This window comes from Littorina saxatilis, linkage group LG17, assembly GCF_037325665.1.
Source record: "Littorina saxatilis isolate snail1 linkage group LG17, US_GU_Lsax_2.0, whole genome shotgun sequence".
Classification (NCBI taxonomy): domain Eukaryota; kingdom Metazoa; phylum Mollusca; class Gastropoda; order Littorinimorpha; family Littorinidae; genus Littorina; species Littorina saxatilis.
In genome coordinates this window covers 59,287,190-59,310,333 of record NC_090261.1, presented here as the reverse complement: position 1 = coordinate 59,310,333, position 23,144 = coordinate 59,287,190, and the positions used below count along the sequence as shown (strand labels likewise).

Here is a 23,144-nt window from a genome sequence, read left to right as displayed (position 1 = left end):
GTCTGCTAGTCGAGTTTTGTCATTTGGAAAATCGTGAACACACACGTAGATTCTTTTTTAACATTCAAGTAAACACAAACAGGATGGCATCACTTTTGCAGTGTATTTATTTACAAACAAATTTTGTTTTATTTTTAATCACATGCTTACTTCACCCTTCGCCACAATCAAACCAAATCTTAATGACAACAGAGTTTTCCATAGCAATGTTCAATATTACTTGGTGAACAAAGAAATTGTTGGAAAATATGAAACTTTGAAACTCAGAAAGTAACATGAACATGAAAAGAAGTTGACAATTACATCTCATTTCCTTGGATGTCCCATGCTCTTAATCTTATTAAAAGATTCAGAATCAGATCATGAACTCACACAAATTAAATAAATTGGTTATTCTTCAGAGCTGTGTACCAGTGGAAACCATGTTACAAAGTTGATATTTAATTACTTAGCTGAGACATTTTAACCATACAAATTGATTTAACTAATAAGACCTGGTTCAATATATATATATATATATCCTTGACCTGCAGATAAGGAATTAGAAATACTTCAATCAATCAATATGAGGCTTATATCGCACGTATTCCGTGGGTACAGTTCTAAGCGCAGGGATTTTTTAAAAATTTTTTTTTATGGAATTTATATCGCGCACATATTCAAGGCGCAGGGATTTATTTATGCCGTGTGAGATTGAATTTTTTTACACAATACATCACGCATTCACATCGGCCAGCAGATCGCAGCCATTTCGGCGCATATCCTACTTTTTCACGGCCTATTATTCCAAGTCACACAGGTATTTTGGTGGACATTTTTATCTATGCCTATACAATTTTGCCAGGAAAGACCTTTTTGTCAATCGTGGGATCTTTAACGTGCACACCCCAATGTAGTGTACACGAAGGGACCTCGGTTTTTCGTCTCATCCGAAAGACTAGCACTTGAACCCACCACCTAGGTTAGGAAAGGGGGGAGAAAATTGCTAACGCCCTGACCCAGGGTCGAACTCGCAACCTCTCGCTTCCGAGCGCAAGTGCGTTACCACTCAGTCCACATACTTGCATATTTTGTCTACATTCAGTAAATCACAAGGGTTATAAAGTACTTCAACTTCGTAACATGGAAACCCAAAGGTTGTGAAATGGATTTGAACACATTATTTTTTAAAAGAAGACAAAAATATATAATATGTTTTTGTTGCATGTCTGTATCATTATCTAACTGGAGTTTAACTATAAAAAAAGTAAAGAGGATACATTCTTGTTGCCATTTAAAATATGTTATAAACATTTAAAGGACTGAAAATCAAGGTCGGAAAAATGGTACACAGCTCTGAAGAATAACCCAAATGTAAAAAGGAGAAGCAATCAGAAAGAAAACGTCGAAGTTTCTCAATCTCAGAACACAATCAAGATCATTCACACACAAAAATTCATTAATATTTCATACAATCCAAAATTGCAGCCAGTTTCCAATGTAGCCCTGCATCTGAGCATTGTTGGTTTGTCAGAACCTTCAGGTTGGGTTTACTCAAAACCCTTGAGCTTTGCTTAGGAGTACTGTGTCCTTCAAAACCCCTGACTGGATAATTCAGCAAAAGAAACGCACACACACACACACACACCACACTCGCACACAATCCAATCTCAGATCAGCACCTACACATCTGTTGCTTCAAGACAACAAGGGAAGCCTGCACTTAATACAGCAGAACGTTGAAACTGCAGCCATAATTTTGCAGCCAGCAACTCCTTTCGGTGGTTTACTTGTAATTCCTGCTTCTTCTTCCGACAATACCAGTACGGAGGAAAGCACACATTAACTCATTGTCTCCCAGGTACGAATATATCCATACCCACTCATATGGCTCTATCTGACCAGGTACGGATATATCCGCTCAGACTGTTACAGTATTAGCTTTAGTCGCTTCCTGTAACGTCCATCTAACGCCTGCATTCCAGCGTGTTGATACACAGTTACTACAATTCTGAGTGACCTGCTGCAGCACAGCTGGTCTCGGCTAAAACAAACTTGGTCAATGTCGGTGGGGTAGAAAGGGTTAAGCCAAATACCAGTACAAAAGAAAGCACACTTTTAGCCACTGCCCGCCTGCATTTTTGATGACTGTAATCTCTTAGTGCCACAATTGAACTCATAAACCCACTGACTGTCAGCACTTCTGTTAGTGCCAGCAGACATTCCTATTTTTATGTACAGTGAGGACTCCCTTTGAGTCCAGCTGCCTTGAGAGCAACACTAGCAGGGTCAAGCAGTCGGCTCTTTGTCAGCACTTAGTGTAAGCAATTTTTATGTACGCTGAATACTTTCTTTGAGTCCACCTCCCATGACAGTACCACCCATAGGGCCACACTGACAGATGCCTCTTTTTGTACACACTTCCGTTAGTGTGAGCAGACTGAAATGGCCCACGATTCCTAGATAATACAGACATTCTGGACATGAATCATTTGTTTGTTTGTTTGCTTAACGCCCAGCCGACCACGAAGGGCCATATCAGGGCGGTGCTGCTTTGACATATAACGTGTGCCACACACAAGACAGAAGTCGCAGCACAGGCTTCATGTCTCACCCAGTCACATTATTCTGACACCGGACCAACCAGTCCTAGCACTAACCCCATAATGCCAGACGCCAGGCGGAGCAGCCACTAGTTTGCCAATTTTAAAGACTTAGGTATGACCCGGCCGGGGTTCAAACCCACGACCTCCCGATCACGGGGCGGACGCCTTACCACTAGGCCTACCAAGCCGGTGGACATGAATCATTAAATTGCTATGAAATTGTACCTTTGTGGCTCACAGAAAGTCTGATTTCAGCCAAAAGTCTGAAGATTCTCATGTGAGTTTTATGTACACTGAGCGCTTGCTTCTAGCCCAGATGTCATGATGTGGTCAAACTCAAAGGCACAAAACAGGGAAATACAGGACATTCCAGTGTAGCTCTGGACCCGGTACATGGGCATACCATCTGTAGGTGCTGGAACACCATCCAGTTTTAAGTACACTGAACACTTGCTTAAAGTCCAGCTGTAGTGTTGGGTTTCATACAGAAAACAGAGAAACGTAGCACATTTTAGTGTAGCACCTGACCAGATACAGGGACACACCGTATGTTAGTGCAAGTAGATTTTCCTGTTTATATGCACACTGAACACTCATCTTCAAGTCCAGCCGCCATGTTACTGTTCAGGACAGCAAACAGACCAATGCAGAACATCTGTAGTGTAGCTCCTGACCAGACACACCATCTGCATACATGACCAAACACACTGACACACCATCTGCAAACACACTGGACATGGGCTATTGCTTTCTGAATCCCTTTAAGATTGGGTAGATGTTCTCAAAGGCTTCGTAAATTTCTGTCCGCACTTTGGCACCTGAAACACACACAAAAACAAAAAGATTTTAATCCAGCATTGCGAACCAACAAAAGAAGTAACGAAGCACTAACAGACCCAGGACGCAGTAAAAATCATATATTTACATACTTGTAAACACTTGTGTGCTGGCTCTCATTAAAGCCTTATAAAAGCAAAGAAATGTGTGAAAATGCCAGTTACCATTAAAGCTATGTCAGGTAGGCCTATGCCATTATTGGTTTTATGCAGCACATCTGCTATTCCAAAGTTTTTCTTCAAAGTTTATTTCCTTAATACTGCAATGATGCCTCATTTTTACATTTAGTCATTTTTACATTTTTACATTGGTAAGACGTCGGCCTCTTAATCGGAAGGTCGAGGGTTCGAATCCCGGCCGCGACCGCCTGGTGGGTTAAGTGTGGAGATTTTTCCGATCTCCCAGGTCAACTTATGTGCAGACCTGCTAGTGGCTTATCCCCCTTCGTGTGTACACGCAAGCACAAGACCAAGTGCGCACGGAAAAGATCCTGTAATCCATGTCAGAGTTCGGTGGGTTATAGAAACACGAAAATACCCAGCATGCCTCCCCCGAAATCGGCGTATGCTGCCTGAATGGCGGGGTAAAAACGGTCATACATGTAAAATTCCACTCGTGCTAAAAACATGAGTGAACGTGGGAGTCTAAGCCCATGAACGAAGAAGAAGAAGAAATCTTTGGATTAAAAACACGTTCAGAGAGTTAAAAGGAATAGAGATATAGAAAAGCGTGCTGCGCTTTTCTGGATTGTTAATTTCACTGCCTTTGCCCCGAGCGGTGGACAGACGATGCTACGAGTGTACGGTCTTGCGGAAAAAATGTAATGCGTTCAGTTTCATTCTGTGAGTTCAACTGAGCTTGACTAAATGTTGTATTTTTGCCTTACGCAACTTCTTGTTGTTGTTGTGTTCTGGCTTAAAGGATTTTGTTCCACTTTCCCAAATCTTCTTCCATGCAACTCATACAAAAATGTATAACTAACCGGTTAACACCACTTTTCCTGAGACGAAGATGAGCAGCACGATTCTTGGCTTCACCATGCGGTAAATCAACCCCGGAAACAGCTCAGGCTCGTAACTGAAATTGAAGAACAAACACAAATTAAAGTCAGATGAGATATGGACAAATAAAACTTGTTTGAGACTGAGAGCAGGTCACTGTCACCTTAGACAGCACATGTACACAAAATTCAAGTGGAGCATTTCCTGCATGATGGAATCTCCCGTCCGTACGACGGATGAGTGACAAACAGTTCAGCTTTTGGAATGTGTCCGCATATGCGAGTGGAGGCCAATCCACCAAAACCTGAGAGCAGAATTCTTGCCTGCTGACACACCAGTGAAGGACAAGCTCTACAGCCCTGTGGAGAAGACCCTCCAACGAACAGCGGGATTTGCCAGGAGGACCGGAGTGCCTGTCTGAGCGAACGAAGAAGAAGAAACTTGCTTAAAGTTAAAGCCACATGTGTGGAGGTCTATAGCAGCTGAAAATATCTCTACGGCTGAATCAAGGACCTGAAATTGTAGCAAAGCAGTATTTGATGTGAAACAAGTGTTACAATTAAAACTAGAATAAAAAAACTAATAGGTTTCCTACACTACCTAAACAGGTACAACACAACTACCAAATTTAAAACATGTTAAAACTGAAAGCTTTCCCATGCACCATTTAAGGCAAAGCTCAACTACTTATTTTCAGAAGGAAAACCTGTAATATGCAGTCAATATCACTTAAAAGATCATGAGATACTAACAAATTCATTCTATCCGGTTCGCTAAAATTTTCGCAAAGACAATCTGCCCCTTTGTCAGCCAGTGTACTTTTAATGATACTCAGAATACCCCATAAATGCTGAAATTCACCAATTTCATGATTACCTTACTTTCAACAGACCAATTCACTTTCAGTTAAACTTGCAAAGTCAAAGAAAAATCGAGCAGAGCTTACCTGGAGAACTGACTGTGTGTAAGCACCAAGCTTTCAAGACGGATGGGGAACTTCACATCACAGCTGCCAACCATGTTTTGAATTTTGAAATCCAGAAAACGAGCCTGAAACAAACACATCAGGTTTTGAAACAAATGGCCCATGACAGGTGAAGCCACTTTGAGGGAGGAATAACAATACTGAATAGGAATGTGTGTATGAAAAATCCTTTCTTATGTGTTCATATGAAATCAATGTCAAAATTGTTTTGAGCTGATATAAGATAATTCATTGTCCATACAATTAAATAATGGATGGAAGAGTGTGGTTCATCTGCTGTTAAAAAAAACAACAACTAATGACAACAACCCTACACATAAAAACATACAAAGTAAGAACACCTGAAGTACTCCAGACAGACACGTTTTCCAACATCCATACTACACCAACAGACACAAAACTGGACATACACATATTGGGTAAACATTAGTAGGAACAAAAGGGCAATCATCAACACATTTCACTTCTAAAAATTCTTCTGTAAACACACATCCCCTGGATATACATTCTATTCTTTCTTTATTTGGTGTATAACGTCGTTTTCAACCACGAAGGTTATATCGCGACGGGGAAAGGGGGGAGATGGGATAGAGCCACTTGTCAATTGTTTCTTGTTCACAAAAGCACTAATCAAAAATTTGCTCCAAGGGCTTGCAACGTAGTACAATGTATTACCTTACTGGGAGAATGCAAGTTTCCAGTACAAAAGACTTAACATTTCTTACATACTGCTTGACTAAAATCTTGACAAAAATTGACTATATTCTATACAAGAAACACTTAAGGGTAAAAAGAGAAACGGAATCCGTTAGTCGCCTCTTACGACATGCTGGAGAGCATCGGGTAAATTCTTCCCCCTAACCCGCGGGGGGAATACTACAAAGTTACTGCGTGATCTTCAATGTTTATTGTCACCACATGCACAATTTCACATTGATGGTGATGTTCAAATGGAAGTTAGAGGTGTAATCATTTAGGCAGTGTCACGTTCAAAGCCAATCATAGAAAATAACTCACTGCAGGGGAGAGAATACAGAATAATATGTGTAGTGTTAAAGGTTAAACACACAAAACATGTTTTCAACTAGCCCGGCGGATTTTCACTCGCCCCTGGCGACCGGGCGATTTGGCCATCCCTGAATTTTCATAAATTCAAAGCCCCCTCCCGCCCCCCCCAGCAAACAGAAATGGATAGTGCATATTACTGTAAAATAAAAGTTACAGTTCCTTACCTGAAATCCCAGCTTCTGGACAATTCTGGCGTACTTTCTGGCTGCCAACTTGGCAAAATCTTCACTGAAAAAAATTGAAGGATAAAATATTACCACAACTAAGCAATGGTATGCAATAAAAACATCATGGAAGACACTGGCACACAATCCCAATCTGCCTTTACTGAACAGTGGCATCTCCTTTTAAGACCACTAAAAATCTAAGATAATCAGGTCTAAAAACCTAGGTAAATTAATTCAAAACTTTAAAAGCGGCATCTCAGACTGTGTCAATGCTATATGTGATTCGGAGTAAGAATATGTAATTTAATCAGGGGTTTAAGTGCTTACAAGGTAATGTTAGTGTGTGTTTTTTGCATAGACCCCGCAGACTCGAGTGCACAATCGTATCCTTAGATTTGATTTCTCGACCGTTGGTTTGGAAACTGATAGGTTTCATTTTTAATATTCATTTTTTAGCTTCCCCTGGGGTGAGTTTTACAATGTGAGACCTGTTTACCCCCAAAATGTCTTGGAGTAGCAGAGATAACCAAAAATAGTAGCAGGGGTATGAAAAGTAGTAGCAAGGTCATCGGCAAACTGTACTATGACCGTATTCAATCTTTTAGAACAACAGAACAGAAAAGAACAGCATTCAAGGTTTTTCAAGTGCAGACAGTCACTGTCAATTTGTTTTCTTCAGACTCTGATAGTATGCACTTCTGAGGTTCTTGAGCTGAGAACCAGTGAGGGCACCAACAGCATCGACAGGCGTTTTCTTAGACCCTTTCACCACAAGAAGGCTGTCCAGAGTGTCATCAGCCATGCTGGCTCTCTGTTCAGTTTTGTTCTTCCGCACACAGGAGAAGATCCTCTCACAATGTGCCGAGCTGTGAGGAATTGTTAAAATCCCCCTCATCACCAGTGACAAATCACTAAAGGCCCCCTCCTCCAGCGACCCGATACTGTTCCAGATGGTATCCAAGCGCAGTTCTTTTTCCTTCTTTAATTTGTCCTCTCCATTCTCATCCTCCTCTTCTTCTGACGACTCATCTTCTTTCTTCTTCTTCTCCTTAGCCAGGCAGGATGAAATGTCAGTAGACTGGTACAGGGAAAACTGTTCTGAGACATCAGACACAGTCTCTGGCAGCAAGCATGGGAACTTCTTGAGGAAATACCTAAGGCTTTCGAACTTGGACTCAACCTGCAGGGTGACATCTGCCACCTCTGCATGCTGAAGAAGTGGTTCAGAAATAGGCAACCACTTGAGCAGATAGTCAGTGACCTCCACAAAGAATTTCTTCACGTTGCAGAAGAATTCTGCGATTCTGGCATCTTTCAGGTGGTTTGCTTCTTTGGCATCAAGGAAGGCTCGCGCATCTTCTCCAATGACGATCTCACTGTTCTCCTTCTGGTTGTAAGTCAGCTTGTATTCCACTGTTGTCAAGTCTCCCTTGTACAGTAGAGCACTTGGCTTGACAAACTTGGTGAGAAGGGCTCTAACCATACGCAGCATGTCCCTCCTCATTCTATGGATCATGGGCCCTTCTTCCTGGAAGGACAGCAGGTATGGCTCAAAAACCTTGAAGGTGTGAGCCAAGAAGAGGCTGTAAAGTTTATTTGTGGGCGATCGGATGAAGACAAGGATGCCATCCACCTTACTGGCTGCGTATGAGCTGGATGCCGCCCCCCTGGACTGTTTCTCGTTATAGAAGAAATCCTTCAGGGCATCCCAGTTGGCTATCATTCTTTGAAGTGCCTTCCCGATGCTCAGCCACCTGGTGCTGACATGCTTGATCAGTTTCTGCATGCCTGTGTCATACAGCGCTTGGGTGCCCTTGAATCTTTGTTGGCGGTCTGAACTCTTTTCGAAGTAGTAAAAAATGTCAATAAGGGCTTCTTCTATGGAGGGCAGGTGTTTCATTCCCTTCTTCGCAGCATTGTGCACCATATGCAGGGTGCAGCCAGACAAGTAGATCTCAGGCTGCTCCTGTTTCAGGAAGGCAAACACCCCCTTGTTCTGGCCGGTCATCACTGGGGCGTTGTCCGACCCAAGGCTGAGGCAGTTGGTCCAGGGAATCAGGTTGCTGGCTAGCTCCGCCTTCAGCAGATTGGCAATGTTTTCCCCTGCAACACACATCGACACAAATCTTTTCCTTTTTGTTCTCTAATCAAAAGTTTTGAAAAAATATTCTAATATTTCATACTTTGCTACCTTTATTAAAGCAACTGGCATTATGAGAGAGAGAGAGAGAGAGAGAGAGAGAGAGAGAGAGAGAGAGAGAGAGAGAGAGAGAGAGAGAGAGAGAGAGAGAGAGAGAGAGAGAGAGAGAGAGAGAGAGAGAGAGAGAGAGAGAGAGAGAGAGAGAGAGAGAGAGAGAGAGAGCATCTTGCACAACACCAGCTTGCTGTATTCTGCAACCTACAAGTACAACAAAAAAGTGACATTGGGCACTTGTGCTCAATTTTGTGCAGCTGCATCTTCACATCGAAAATGTACACCTTCCTGTAATTCAAAACATGGTAACAAATGGAAAATGAATATAATCAAATGTACACAGTACTTACCAGTGGCCGGTCCGTTGCAAACAGTAAGAGCTAACATCTGTGACTCAACAAGGCCAGTCTCTCTGTTGATCGTCCGAACAACCAGTGGAAACTGTTTGCTACCAGAGCCTGAGTCGTTGGAGCCATCTGTGGACACAGTGTAGGGACCTTTTTTCATCCGCTCTGCGATGCTTGCAGACTCCTCTTGCGCCATCTCCTTAATCATGGCTGTCGCTTTGTTGCGGCCACACTGAATTTCTGCAATAGAAAGTGAAAACTGTATAAGTTAATAGTGTGTGTCACTGTGTGTGTGTGTGTGTGTGTGTGTGTGTATTGAACAACAATAACATAACTAGTTTTCTTACACTTCTTTCTTAGATTGCCTCCCTTGTGCTAGTATCTATATATATATACGACTTGTGTCTGTGTGTGTGTGTGTGTGTGTGTGTGTGTGTGATTGATCGCCATGCACGGCCAAAGTTCTCGATGGATCTGCTTCAAATTTGGTGTCCATATTCAGATACACCCTGCACAAAATCTGGTCGATGAGATATTTCAATACGTGCTCTCAGCGCGCAGCGCTGAACCGATTTTGGTTCCACCTCAGCTACCCGGGCCCCCATACCGACACACCAAAGCCAAAGTTCTCGGTGGATCTTTTTCAAATTTGGACACCGTATTCAGCTACACCCCGGACACAATATCATCGATGAGATATTTCAACACGTGCTCTCAGCGCGCAGCGCTGAACCGAATTTGGTTTTTGTGTTCATTTCACCATTATAAGTAACTCTTCCTTATCTTCTCATCTTCTCCATGTTTTCAGCGTTTACCTCCCTTCCTTCGTATGGTGCACTTTTGTATGAAGGGGGCATCTTCGGATATTCCCCGTTCTGTTACTATTTTTAGAAGGTCACCGCAGTGTCCAGAACGTAAATTGGACCCGTAAATTATCCTCACTGTAAAAGTGCAAAGGTCGAATCAATTTATAGCCACGCGAAAAATACACTGTCATCTATCTCTCTATAGATACGGCTTCTCTGTGTTTGTGTGTGTGTGTGTGTGTGTCTCTATGTGAGGAACACCTGTGCATTGTTCAGTTCTGTTTGTGATGTGGTCTGGCGGCTTTTGTGTAATTTTATGTACTGGCCTTCCTTTGAGAAGCCATAACAGTTCAAAAGGGCTTAGAGATAAGCTCTAACTTGCTCAGTCCTGTTTGAGTGGAGTTCGCCTCCAAAGGTGATTAACACGGTTACATTCGTCGACAAGGATGGGACTCGATATGGTCAGGAATGGCATTATGGCCACTGAATCATTTTCGTGCTGTTCCCATTCCACGAATCTGGGAGGGACCTAAGCTTGGCGGGTCCATTGTTCGGACCCGGCGAAGCCGGCGTACGGCTCTAAGTACTTCTTCCCGGCGAAGCCGGCTACCCGGCGAAGCGGGTATTCATTCTAGTATACTATATATATACATGTATTCATCTGACTGTGTGTGTGTGTGTGTGTGGGGGGGGGGGGGGGTGAGAGAGAAAGAGAGAGTGTGTGTGTGTGCGAGAGAGAGTGAGTGAAATTGAGGGAGAGAAAAAGAAGAGAGAGAGAATAGGTGCATATATCTAGGTATATAGATCTTTTCTGTGTGTGTGCGTGCGTGTCTGTGTGTGTGTGTGTGTGTGCGCGCATCTATAGATACAAAGATCGTACTTACTTGCAGCGATTTTGGAGTCAGGACACATAGCTTGTATGGCTTTTGCCAATCTCCCAGCTGATGCAAGCGAAAGATTTGATTCGACGATCAGCCGGCACAAGATTGCTTCTGCTTTTGTGACATCGTCGTCGATGGAACTGGAGGCCGAGGGGCCTGCCTTAGCTTCGTCGCGAACAAAAAATGTATTAATGGATGCACTCTTTACACCTGCTAGATCTTTGTGCGCCTGAGTGCCAACATGTTTTTTGCAGTCATTGAGGCCGCCGTGTTTCACCGAAAAATGAGAATTGCATACCGTGCAGTGTGCGAACTCAGCTCCTCTTGTTGAAGCAACAAGACAGGAGTAGGCTTCATGGTGGCTTTTGGTAAATTTTTGTTCTGCTTTACGGCGTTTTTTTGCTGAGTTGGGCTGATTCTTAGCAGAAGAATTGTCCATCAATATAATATCATCCTCATCATCTGTTTCATGAAGTTTTCGCTTGTCCATTGTGAATTTGTCTCTGCAAACATGGCACGACGGCGAGACGCGAAAATGGCGGGCGGCTTTAACCTGCGAGCGAGACGCGAAAGAGGGTCAAACAGCTGTGTTCAGGAGAGCCGATCTTTCAGTGCGACAGCGGACTGCGCGAGAGTGTATAATGCAGTAACTTAGGCGGGCGGGCTTTAACCATGAACCAGTCAAACTGCGAGCGAGATGCGAAAGAGGGTCAAACAGCTGTGTTCAGGAGAGCCGATCTTTCAGTGCGACAGCGGACTGCGCGAGAGTTAATAATGCAGTAACTTAGGCGGGCATTATGGCGGGCGGGTTTTAACCATGAACCAGTCAAACTGCGGGCGAGGACAAGTTTGGGTCGGCGCTGGGATCGGCGTGCAAGTAATTGCGGAGCAGAAAATGAACAGAAAGCGTAGTTAATTTTTATGGTCGTAGCAGCGTAGCACAAGTGCCAAATTCGGAGTTTGCTACGCCAAAATCGTAGGGTAAACAGGTCTGCAATGTGAGCATGTGTGTGTATGGCTATGAGTGAAGATTCACTCATAAAGCAGTATTGGCGTTAACCGGTAATTACCGGTATTTTACCGGTTAAAAAGAGAAAATACCGATAAAATATAGGCTGCCGGTATGACCTACCGGTTGATTTTTAGAACAAAGGTTTTTTTCGCTTGTAAAACAATAAATTAAACCAGTACTCTGAGTTGGACTCTTACTCAGTGGTTCCAATGACAAGCCTACCGTTTTTTTCTGGACTGTTTGCATAATAAAAGTTTGGGTACCGGTTTTAAAAAATACTAGCGCCATCATTGATAAAGATATAAATATCACATGCGGCATGTATCAACAATTTTTTGGACAACTTACCTTTTTGCTCCGGTGCACACCATCTTGCCAGAGCTAAAGATGAGAGCAGTGGTACGTGGAGCTCTGATACGCATGATGACGGCAGCAAACCGCTTCGGGTTGTACTCAGCGTTACGGGCATGAAGAGCAATCTTCTTCAGATCAAGCTTGCACGCCAAGTTCACTGTGCAGACTATATTCCTGAAATTAGAATAAAGCAAATGTGCATCTATTAGCTTAACAGTAAGACCAACCAAACTAGATGCCACAATGCTGTCACAGTCACAAGTGGTCAGACCTTGCAGGTACTGTTGTACACTTCATATAACACGATTTAGAGTAGGTGTTGATCACTACTGACAGTGACAGTGACACTAGTTTCTGATGTTTTAAATTAAATTTGAAATGATCATTCTTTTCAACTGCTAGCTTCTCAAGCAACCTCTTACACTTCAGACACACTGATCAAAAGTGGAATATGCTGACCAATTAGTTTTGAACAAGACCAATTGATTTCACACTGGTCGCCAAACATTGAAACAACGTATTTTGTGAAATTTGTCTTAAAATTCTTAAATACATCCTGAGGGTACAAATAGCAGATTTGCTGTGTTAGATAATATTTCAAGCTTGAACAAAAAGCTATCACAACATTTAAACATTTTAATTTTTTTTTACAAAACATCTAAAAATAACCATGTGGCTCAAGCATTGAGTGATTGACTATAATTTACAACAATTAAAATACTGAACAAAAATATGCAGAACTCCCTCTCACAGCCCAGACAACTACTAACATGCATGCTTGCCAGAACTCACTGTAATGTTGGAGTGATTCCTGACCCATCAGAGGCTGGGGTGGCAGGTGAGATGGGGGTCACAGGTCCGCCTGGAGTGGATGGGTAAAGGCTTGCATTTGAAGGTGGAAGGACTGGATTTGGTGTTGATCCAAAATTAAAACTCAAGGCAGGTGATAACAAACCAGGGCTCTGAAATTGAAAAGAAATGGTTTTCTTATTTGTAAAATAAATAAATAACTTTTTTGTAGATCTAATTATAAATTTTTTTTTAAAACAATGCACCAGTGAATGAAATACAATTTAAATGCACTTCAAGAAATCAAAAGCACCTGCGAGTTGTCCTCCTCTTCAAAGCAAATGCAATCGAACCTGCCCTGGCAAACACCTGACTATAACGACTACCCCAAAGGATCCCCGACGTATTGTACTATACATAAATCACCTTTCATAGTATTAGTAACAACCTGTCGAACGTGACCACTCAATTTCAGTCCCAAGTCACTGTATCAACCTGTCATAGACAACCATGCACCCAACGTCTTTTTTGGCCACACTGTGACACACACACGCCAACAAAACCGTCCCCAAATTTAGACAGACATTACCCTGCCGCACGTACAAACACACACACACACACACACACAAAAAAGCCACAGAAACCTGAGCTATTGGAGGCTGTGGTGTGAGGCCCGTGACATAGGACGGAAACTGGCTGCCGTCCATCCTGACGTTTTGTCGGCTGTTACGTGTTGGAGCTTTGATGCTGGTAAGCAACTCCTGCCGTTTTCAGCACGAAGAAAACGCTTTATATAAATACCGTCGTAACCGTGCATACAGTTACTCGCGCCACTGATACAGTCTTTTCGCTTCGTTTCAGCGCTTCTTGGATTTTTAAAGGCAAGCCAAACCAAGCCCGCTATTCTCGACAATAAACGATTTAAAAGACGACTTTTTCATATCGACACGGATATTCATGGTAAAGCCATGATTGTCTGCACGAAACTTTCAAGTATCTTTGCATTTAACGTTGACTAACTCCACATTCACGAATGAACTTCTCGCAATCTTACAAGAAGCTTGAACGCGTCGGTGCAATGCGTAGACATGCTTCCGGTGCAGTTTACAAACCCAGTAGTCTCCCTTCGTGGCACTTCCGCTCAAGTCCATCAGCATCTGTTGTCACTGTCAGTTAACAGAACTTGTGTTCTCTTTTCGCCATGTCTTTAGACTCGGATGGAAATGCAGTGTCACGACGAAAAGCACTTAAGGTTGCCGTCGCAGCATTATGTTCAGAAGTTGGCTTTGGAATGGCTGAAGACGCCGTACTTGAAACATTGACAGAGGCTTTAGGATCCTGTAAGCTACACACTACCTCTGTTTTGATGGAAAATATAGTAGTAGACTACTAGTAGTAGTAGTAGTAGTAGTAGTTAGGGACTGGATTGGTATCCATAAGCCTCACGGCTTTTTTTCGCGTCCCATCTCATTATCAAATTTGTTGCAGGTCAATCATAATAGACCTGTTTAACCTAACCATTTTGTAGTCATTTATCACTTTTTTTGTGGATTTTTTGGAAAAAATACTCCATTTTAAGTTAATTTTTTTTATTTTAAGTCCAGACTACAAATGTGCTTCAAATTAGGTTTGTGTTGCTAATGTTGGCGTTTGTAACCACTGGGTTACTATGTTGGTCATTAGATTACTATTTTCTGGATCTGGATCTGGATTCTTTACGTTGCAGGAACCACTGTTGGTCATCTTCGCAACGGATGCGGGAGAGCGCATAATAATAATTTAGAGTACAATAAAAGTCCTGACTTTGGTGGGACAAGTCATATAGTCCCGTCACATCAATGTCATTTTTGACTTGACTTCTTAAGTTTTGGGGGTAAACAGGTCTGAGACAGTGTATGAACTCAAAAGTGATTCACCCCATATAATTTTGTTTCCAGATATTGTTGAAATCGGTCGCAGTACTCGAGGCATCACTGAGTTGGCTTGTCGCACAGACTCCATGGTCAGTGATGTTGTCCTGGGTTTGGTTGAGATGGGTAAGCTATAACATTTAGCATGAATACAGTGGAACCCCCCTTTTAAGACTTCCAAAAATCTAAGAAAATCAGGTCTTAAAAAGGAGGGAGTCTTAAAATGGGCGTAAATTTACAGAGGTTATGAACAGAAAGTCTGAAAAAACACGGTCTTAAAAGGAGAATTCCATTGTATTGTAATGGTAAGTCATTTTTTTTGGGACTTCATAGTATCTTTTGACAGTATATTAAAAATCCCAGCGAAAATGGAGGTATCCCACGAACGCTGAACTGATTTGGACTTGAGGCATGTTCTTGCCGATAATACCAGGTAAAAAAGCATTCTTTGTTGCCAAACTGTGGCTACAGTTCACAAAAAATGGTGAACATACTAAGTTTTATATGGTTGGTGTCCACTAACTCTTTGATTTTTGATCAAACACAAACCAAGGCTGCAGTAGGTGGGTGGAAGTCTACAATATAATGCTTACGCAAGTAGACAACATATGCATGGTGACGTCATCCCTCTCTGGGGTCTTGCTTCCGCGCATGGTGTGTGTGTGTGTGTTGTGTGTGCATGTATGTGTGCACATGTGTTCGTGAGAGAGAGAGAGAGGGGGGGGGGGGGAGAACTTAGTGTGTTTGGGTGCGTATGTATGTGAGAGAGAGAGAAAGAGACAGACAGACAGACAGACAGACTTTGTAAGGGTGTGTGTGTGTTTGTTTGTCTATGTGCATCTGTATTTTGTGTATGAGTGCTGTGTGTGTATTTGAAGCGAAGAGAGCGTTAAGATATATTATCAAAATTGTGCTTCAGTTATTGAATCAAATTCCAAAATCAGCATGAAACAAAAACCACAACCCCCCGCGGGTTAGGGGGAAAAATTTACCCGATGCTCCCCAGCATGTCGTAAGAGGCGACTAACGGATTCTGTTTCTCCTTTTACCCTTGTTAAGTGTTTCTTGTATAGAAATTAGAATATAGTCAATTTTTGTAAAGATTTTAGTCAAGCAGTATGTAAGAAATGTTAAGTCCTTTGTACTGGAAACTTGCATTCTCCCAGTAAGGTAATATATTGTACTACGTTGCAAGCCCCTGGAGCAAATTTTTGATTACCGTACTTTCCGGGTGACAAGGCGCTTCGTTATCTAAGATGCACCCCCTTCTTTTAAAAAAAAATTGTAATCCAGTCACCCATTGGACGCAGGGGGCCGATAGGGCGCACCAAAATGACCCAGTTTTTGCCATGAGAGGTGGTTCCCCTGTCATATCTGAGAGAGGAAACACTTCCTGCATCGGGGTCAGTCCGACTTTAACTGAGTGAAAATATGTGTGCTCTGTGTGTGCGCCAGATCAAAGGCATTGTGATAGCTGGGTGGCCTTGTTAAAAGACACGACCTTCTTCCCAGGGGTCAATGACCCAGTTTTTGCCATGAGAGGTGGTTCCCCTGTCATATCTGAGAGAGGAAACACTTCCTGCATCGGGATCAGTGACCGGTCAGTGACCAGTTTAACAGAGTGGAAATCTGTGTGTGCGGCCAGATCAAAGGCAGGGCAGTACTTAGTAGCTGAAACATGCATTATCACAAGTTGTTTGACTGGTACTCAAGCGGTCTCTTTGATTTTTTTCGTCCGGAAAGTATGGTAGTGCTTTTGTGAACAAGAAACAATTGACTAGTGGCTCTATCTCATCTCCCCCGTTTCCCGTCGGGATAACCTTCGTGATTGAAAACGACGTTAAACACCAAATAAAGAAAGAACAAAAACCACAGAACTGATGAATACCAGTTCACTTATGGTTATGAAGCATTTTTTCTTTTTTTAAACATTTTGATTCATTGCAGGTCTAGACATAAGAGGAATTCCCACACATGCCAGGAGAGCGAACAAAACAGTTTTTATTCCACGTACGTATTATCTGCCCATTTATCTCTTTACAATATGAATCTTAACTTGTTCTTAATCTATATTTTTGTCTTTCATTTTGTGAAGATAGCTCTTCACCTTGAAAATCTAACCTTGGTAGTGATATAATTGGATACAGGTTGTCGGTGTTTCATCTTTTGTCAGTGCAAGTCAAATGACAAGAAGAGAAGGAAAATATATACACACAAATCAAATACAAATAAACAATGAAAGGAGGAAGAAGGAAAGAAAATCCAGAGAAGTAAAGAAAATCCACAGCAAAAAGAGCAGTGACTTATCTTTTCACTTAATAATAAGTGGCCGTTGCAAGGATGGCCAAATCTCAAAATTCAACTGGACTGCGCTCAGCTGGTGTCTTGTTTAGCTTTTATGCTCAGTTCTTCACCGACGCAAGTTGCAATGAGCAATCTTTGTTTCGCGCGACTTGACCTGACCCAACTTGAGCAATGTTGTTCCAAACCGAATTGCTTTTTTTTTCTGTTCCAATGTTCTTTAAGAGTTTTGAACAAAATAAAAACCACCATCATCTTCCAATCCAACTCAAACGTACCATTTTTCTTTCCGCTATTAGCAATCACTCGCCAATTAATGTTCCTTGAATGGTCGATCTTTTCTCTTTCTTATGCTGTTTTGCTTTTGTCCTTTTTTCAGCATCAGTCTTTTCAAGATACTTTTTTTCACCTGATAATAGAAAATGTGTGTTTGGAATCAGTAGTGAAAATAGAAACAGGTTGAATGAAACGTTCAAAGAGCGCTGAGATGGGAGCCTCGTTCTCATGTCACTGGACCATGACGGCGATTTAGCAGATAACAGAAGTTTCTGCATGTGCAGTGTTTATATGGCTTTTAAAAATTAAACTCAGTAGTCAAACCAAAAATATCTTTGCATTTGACCAGAATTTTCACTATCCAGCCGGGCGAGCTGCCGGATGCGTATTTTGTACTTGCCCCTGGCAACTGGGCGGTGGATTTGACCATCCCTGCCTTTGTTGTACACGATTTTTTGAAAAACCTTGAAAGCAGATGACTTAATTTGCCTTGATTCTGGCCTAATCCATGTGCATTGTATGTGTTACAATGCTAGTTGTCGTTTTTTGAGTCACTTGAGAAAAAGTGACTCTATGTAATCGGTCAGTGTTAGTCTGTCCGTAGACACCACCTTAACGTTGGACTTTTCTCGGAAACTATCAAAGCGATCGGGCTCATATTTTGTTTAGTCGTGACCTCCAATGACCTCTACACTTTAACGATGGTTTCGTTGACCTTTGACCTTTTTCAAGGTCACAGGTCAGCGTCGAAGGAAAAATTAGACATTTTATATCTTTGACAAAGTTCATCGGATGTGATTGAAACTTTGTAGGATTATTCTTTACATCAAAGTATTTACATCTGTAGCCTTTTACGAACGTTATCAGAAAAACAAGGGAGATAACTAGCCTTTTCTGTTCGGCAACACACAACTTAACGTTGGGCTTTTCTCGGAAACTATAAAAGTGACCGGGCTCAAATTTTATGTGAACGTGACTCATTGTGTTGTGAATAGCAATTTCTTCCTGTCCATCTGATGCCTCATATAATATTCAGAACTGCGAAAGTGACTCGATCGAGCGTTTGCTCTTCTTGTTTAAATGACAAGCACTGTTTTTATGAATAAAATCTTATTTTCTCTATCAATGGATCATAGCTGCTACCAGCAGTCAGACACAACATCCACGAACCCTTCAAGTTGGAGAAAAACGTCATCACCCAACTCACATCCCCGACCACCTGCCTCCCTTCCCTGATCCTCACACCTACATCAAAAGTGATGTGAGTAGATTCTTTCGTTTTTTCCCATCAAGTTTTGTTTGTCCTTTTTGACTCACATGCGAAGCAAAAGTGAGTCTATGTACTCACCCGAGTCGTCCGTCTGTCCGTCCCCCCCCTGTCCGTCCGTCCGTCCGGAAAACTTTAACGTTGGATATTTCTTGGACACTATTCAGTCTATCAGTACCAAATTTGGCAAGATGGTGTATGATGACAAGGCCCCAAAAAACATACATAGCATCTTGACCTTGCTTCAAGGTCAAGGTCGCAGGGGCCATAAATGTTGTCTAAAAAACAGCTATTTTTCACATTTTTCCCATTTTCTCTGAAGTTTTTGAGATTCAATACCTCACCTATATATGATATATAGGGCAAAGTAAGCCCCATCTTTTGATACCAGTTTGGTTTACCTTGCTTCAAGGTCAAGGTCACAGGAGCTCTTCAAAGTTGGATTGTATACATATTTTGAAGTGACCTTGACCCTGAACTATGGAAGATAACTGTTTCAAACTATACATGTTATGCTTTCATCATGAGACACATTTGGTCACATATGATCAAGGTCAAGGTCACTTTGACCCTTATGAAATGTGACCAAAATAAGGTAGTGAACCACTAAAAGTGACCATATCTCATGGTAGAAAGAGCCAATAAGCACCATTGTACTTCCTATGTCTTGAATTAACAGCTTTGTGTTGCATAACCTTGGATGACCTTGACCTTGGGTCAAGGTCACATGTATTTTGGTAGGAAAAATGTGTAAAGCAGTTCTTAGTGTATGATGTCATTGCTAGGTTTAGCTGAAGGTCAAGGTCATGTAAAGGTCAAGGTCAAGCATGTGAGTCGTATGGGCTTTGCCCTTCTTGTTTAACATGTGTGTGTGCTTTTCTTCCTGTGTTTGTTTTCTTCCAGATTTTGATTTTGTGTGTATTGCATTTACCTGTATGTTTTTCACTCTTCTTTTAAAGCAGTGTGTGAATTTTCATCTACAACGGTGCTTTAAAAGTAGTGTGATAAACATGCAGGTAAATGCACAGTTTGCATTTTCATCTACAACCGTGGGCCTCGTAGGCTCAGGTGGTAGAGCACTTGACTTGTGATCCCAGGGTCGCAGGTTCGAATCCGGGCCGGGCATGGGTCAACTTTATGTGCAGACCCAGAGATGGTATCCATGTCCCACCCTGTGTCACCACAGTGGCATGTAAAAAACCTTGGTCATTCTTCTAAGTGCAGATGGCTGATACCACCTAAACACTCATACATTTGTGTATCTCATCTAAAGTCAGGGAAAAACACGGGAAAATGCCCCTATTAGCTTTGCCGTGAGGGTGTAAAACTTGAATTTCTCGTCCTCTCTCATCTTAAACACTAAAATCTTTCACTTACATTTTGAAGTTACTATTTTTCCCCTTTTGCTTTGGTGATGTGTCTATTAGTGATGTTTTTATTGCTTAAACAGGCTATACGACAACCCTTCAACGAGTATCAACTTATCCGAGAGAAAGCAGCAACACAGAAAAGAGATGTGGAGCGAGCATTGACAAGGTTCATTGCAAAAACTGGAGAAACCCAGAGTCTTTTTAAGGACGATGTGTCAGCTTTTCCATGTGAGTTATTAAAATTGTCAGCTTTAGTTGGTTGCAAAAGAATGTACACATACAGTTTTAGCTGCTGAAGCTTATTCTGGATGATTACAATTTCCAAGGTTTTGCAGAGAATGGATTTCTTTTACCGAAAATTACTTTTGTTCAATACAGCTTGTGTAGGGGAAATGTGGGGTTAAAAACAGCCTTGCAATTTGAATTTTAAAAATTATCTGAAAAAGAACAAAATATTGGTAGACCATGGCTCATCTGGCTTCTGTGCATGTTTCCTGAGATACAGAGGCCACTGCAAGCTTTTTGTTTTAGTAAAACATTTTGTGTCAAAAGTAAGATTCCATCTGTATTCTTTATTTTTTGGTTTCTTCTTCTTTAGTTTCTATCCTGGTGATATTCTCTTTTTTCAGTGATTGCAGTTAAACCTACTCCTCTTCCCTACCTTGATGCTCTCTTGCCCAAGGATCAGGACATCGACTCCTTGGAACAAGAACTGCAGCATAGAACCAAGTTGGCAGGCACTTCTGATGACGAGAGAGGACCAGCCGGTAGCGCCATCAACGGAGACTCTGCACGTGGTTTACAGTCCCAAGAGTCAGCAGACACTGATGCCATTGACAATCCTTACCTCAGGCACACAAGAATGCCCAGCAGAAAAAGATAGCCTACATGGACTGGTGTGCATTTTTATGTGTAAATACTAATTTTGTGCAACAGATCCAGCTATGAGATTTGAAGGGCTGGTGGATTGATAGCTGTGAAAACTGAATGCAGGGATTCACTGCAACATCACACTGTGTAGACAGGCATGGGAATTGTCCGCAAAATCACGGATTTCCGCGAAAAGGAAATTACGTTTCAGCGAAAATAAAAAATTGTCTGCTGCAAAAAAAAGGTAAATTAAATTATATGTATACTGTTGTCTCTCTATCCATTATTTGCTTACACGAGAACTATCAAAATATTGGTCCAAAATGCTAAAATTCGATCCCAACGGGGCTCTGCCCCTGTACCCCGCCGGGGCCTAGGCGGCCCCGTGGACCTTCACCTATTTTTAGAGTTTTTTTCTATTGTGGAATTCCCATGCCTGGTAGAAGAATAGCCATTTTCACCAATGTGCGCTTCATATATATGTGGAAGTAAGACATTTTGGACTGAAACTTTGAGACAACTGGCTGGAAATAGACTGTGGTGAATGTATGCCGCTGGCATGTGGCAATGTTGACTCTGAACAGACGTTTGGTTTTACATAGAAAACTAAATGTCATTGACTGTCATTTAATTATGAGACTGCCTTTTATCATTGAGAATGTTGGGGTGGGAAGGGAATTGTTCTAAATACAAGTAATACAATTTTGCCAGGAAAGACCCTTTTGTCAATTGTGGGATCTTTAACGTGCACACCCCAATGTAGTGTACACTGAGTAGACATAAGACAAAATCATTTATTGTCCATACAATTAAACAATGGATGGAAAAGTGTGGTTCATCTGCTCTTAAAACAACCAAACAACATATGACAACAACCATAAACATAAAAACAATAAAACATACGAAGTAAAATATTTACGAGTTAAAGTGCTCATTTGATGCAGACATATGATAAATGGGTGCTGTGAATGGACCCCTGAGGAGGTTGTTACCGACAGTCATATGATAAATGGGTGCTATGAATGGTCCCCTGAGGAGGTTGTTACCAACAGTCATATGATAAATGGGTGCTGTGAATGGTCCCCTGAGGAGGTTGTTACCGACAGTCATATGATAAATGGGTGCTGTGAATGGTCCCCTGAGGAGGTTGTTACCGACAGTCATATGATAAATGGGTGCTGTGAATGGACCCCTGAGGAGGTTGTTACCAAGTCATATGATAAATGGGTGCTGTGAATGGACCCCTGAGGAGGTTGTTACCGACAGTCATATGATAAATGGGTGCTGTGAATGGACCCCTGAGGAGGTTGTTACTGACAGTCATATGATAAATGGGTGCTATGAATGGTCCCCTGAGGAGGTTGTTACCAACAGTCATATGATAAATGGGTGCTGTGAATGGTCCCCTGAGGAGGTTGTTACCGACAGTCATATGATAAATGGGTGCTGTGAATGGACCCCTGAGGAGGTTGTTACCGACAGTCATATGATAAATGGGTGCTGTGAATGGACCCCTGAGGAGGTTGTTACTGACAGTCATATGATAAATGGGTGCTGTGAATGGACCCCTGAGGAGGTTGTTACTGACAGTCATATGATAAATGGGTGCTGTGAATGGTCCCCTCAGGAGGTTGTTACCAACACTTTAACAGTGGAACCTCCCTTTAAAGACACCCAAAGTTAAGACCTTACTTTTTCAGATTTTTTGTTCGAAACATCTGTAAATTTACCCCCATTTTAAGACTCCCTCCTTTTTAAAGGTACTGAACTTGTCAAATCCAGGTGCACGGAGCCCCTGGGGCTTTTAGTCATACCTCAGGCAGCTATCCGTTAGAAGAACTACCAAGTTTCATTGACTTGCACCCAAAGAGTCAAGAACTGCGATTTTTTTACGAATGAATTTCGTACTCGGACCCGGCTGGTCTTGACCTATTTTTGGATCTAAATTTAGATCAGGTAGATCACCACATCATGCACAAAAAAAGACAGTCACTAAGCAAACTATGTCAGACGTCATCATGAGTTTGTGTAAAACAAAATGGAGGCCGGAATCACTCAAGTTGAATCGAACTCCGACCAAACACCAACGTAATAACTAGGTTAATTTATGCACTCGCGTGAACA

General features: G+C 42.0%; 2 protein-coding genes across 2 annotated transcripts; one reads left to right on the top strand and one right to left on the bottom strand.

Annotated features, from left to right (window-relative positions):
• Window positions 1–89: 89 nt before the first annotated feature.
• Window positions 90–14,116, bottom strand: LOC138951917 (TATA-box-binding protein-like). The gene is made up of 7 exons (XM_070323479.1): window positions 13,671–14,116; window positions 13,030–13,199; window positions 12,232–12,411; window positions 6,641–6,704; window positions 5,370–5,473; window positions 4,405–4,499; window positions 90–3,403 (listed from the first exon to the last, which is right to left on the bottom strand). The coding sequence occupies exons 1-7, from the start codon at window positions 13,731–13,733 to the stop codon at window positions 3,327–3,329; spliced, it is 753 nt and encodes a 250-aa protein (XP_070179580.1). The 5' UTR covers window positions 13,734–14,116; the 3' UTR covers window positions 90–3,326.
• Window positions 14,117–14,157: 41 nt separating this feature from the next.
• On the top strand, window positions 14,158–21,934 carry LOC138951916 (transcription initiation factor TFIID subunit 8-like). The gene is made up of 6 exons (XM_070323478.1): window positions 14,158–14,366; window positions 14,964–15,062; window positions 16,884–16,946; window positions 18,650–18,774; window positions 20,231–20,378; window positions 20,780–21,934. Exons 1-6 carry the CDS (start codon window positions 14,228–14,230, stop codon window positions 21,031–21,033), a joined length of 828 nt encoding a protein of 275 aa, XP_070179579.1. The 5' UTR covers window positions 14,158–14,227; the 3' UTR covers window positions 21,034–21,934.
• Window positions 21,935–23,144: the final 1,210 nt, after the last annotated feature.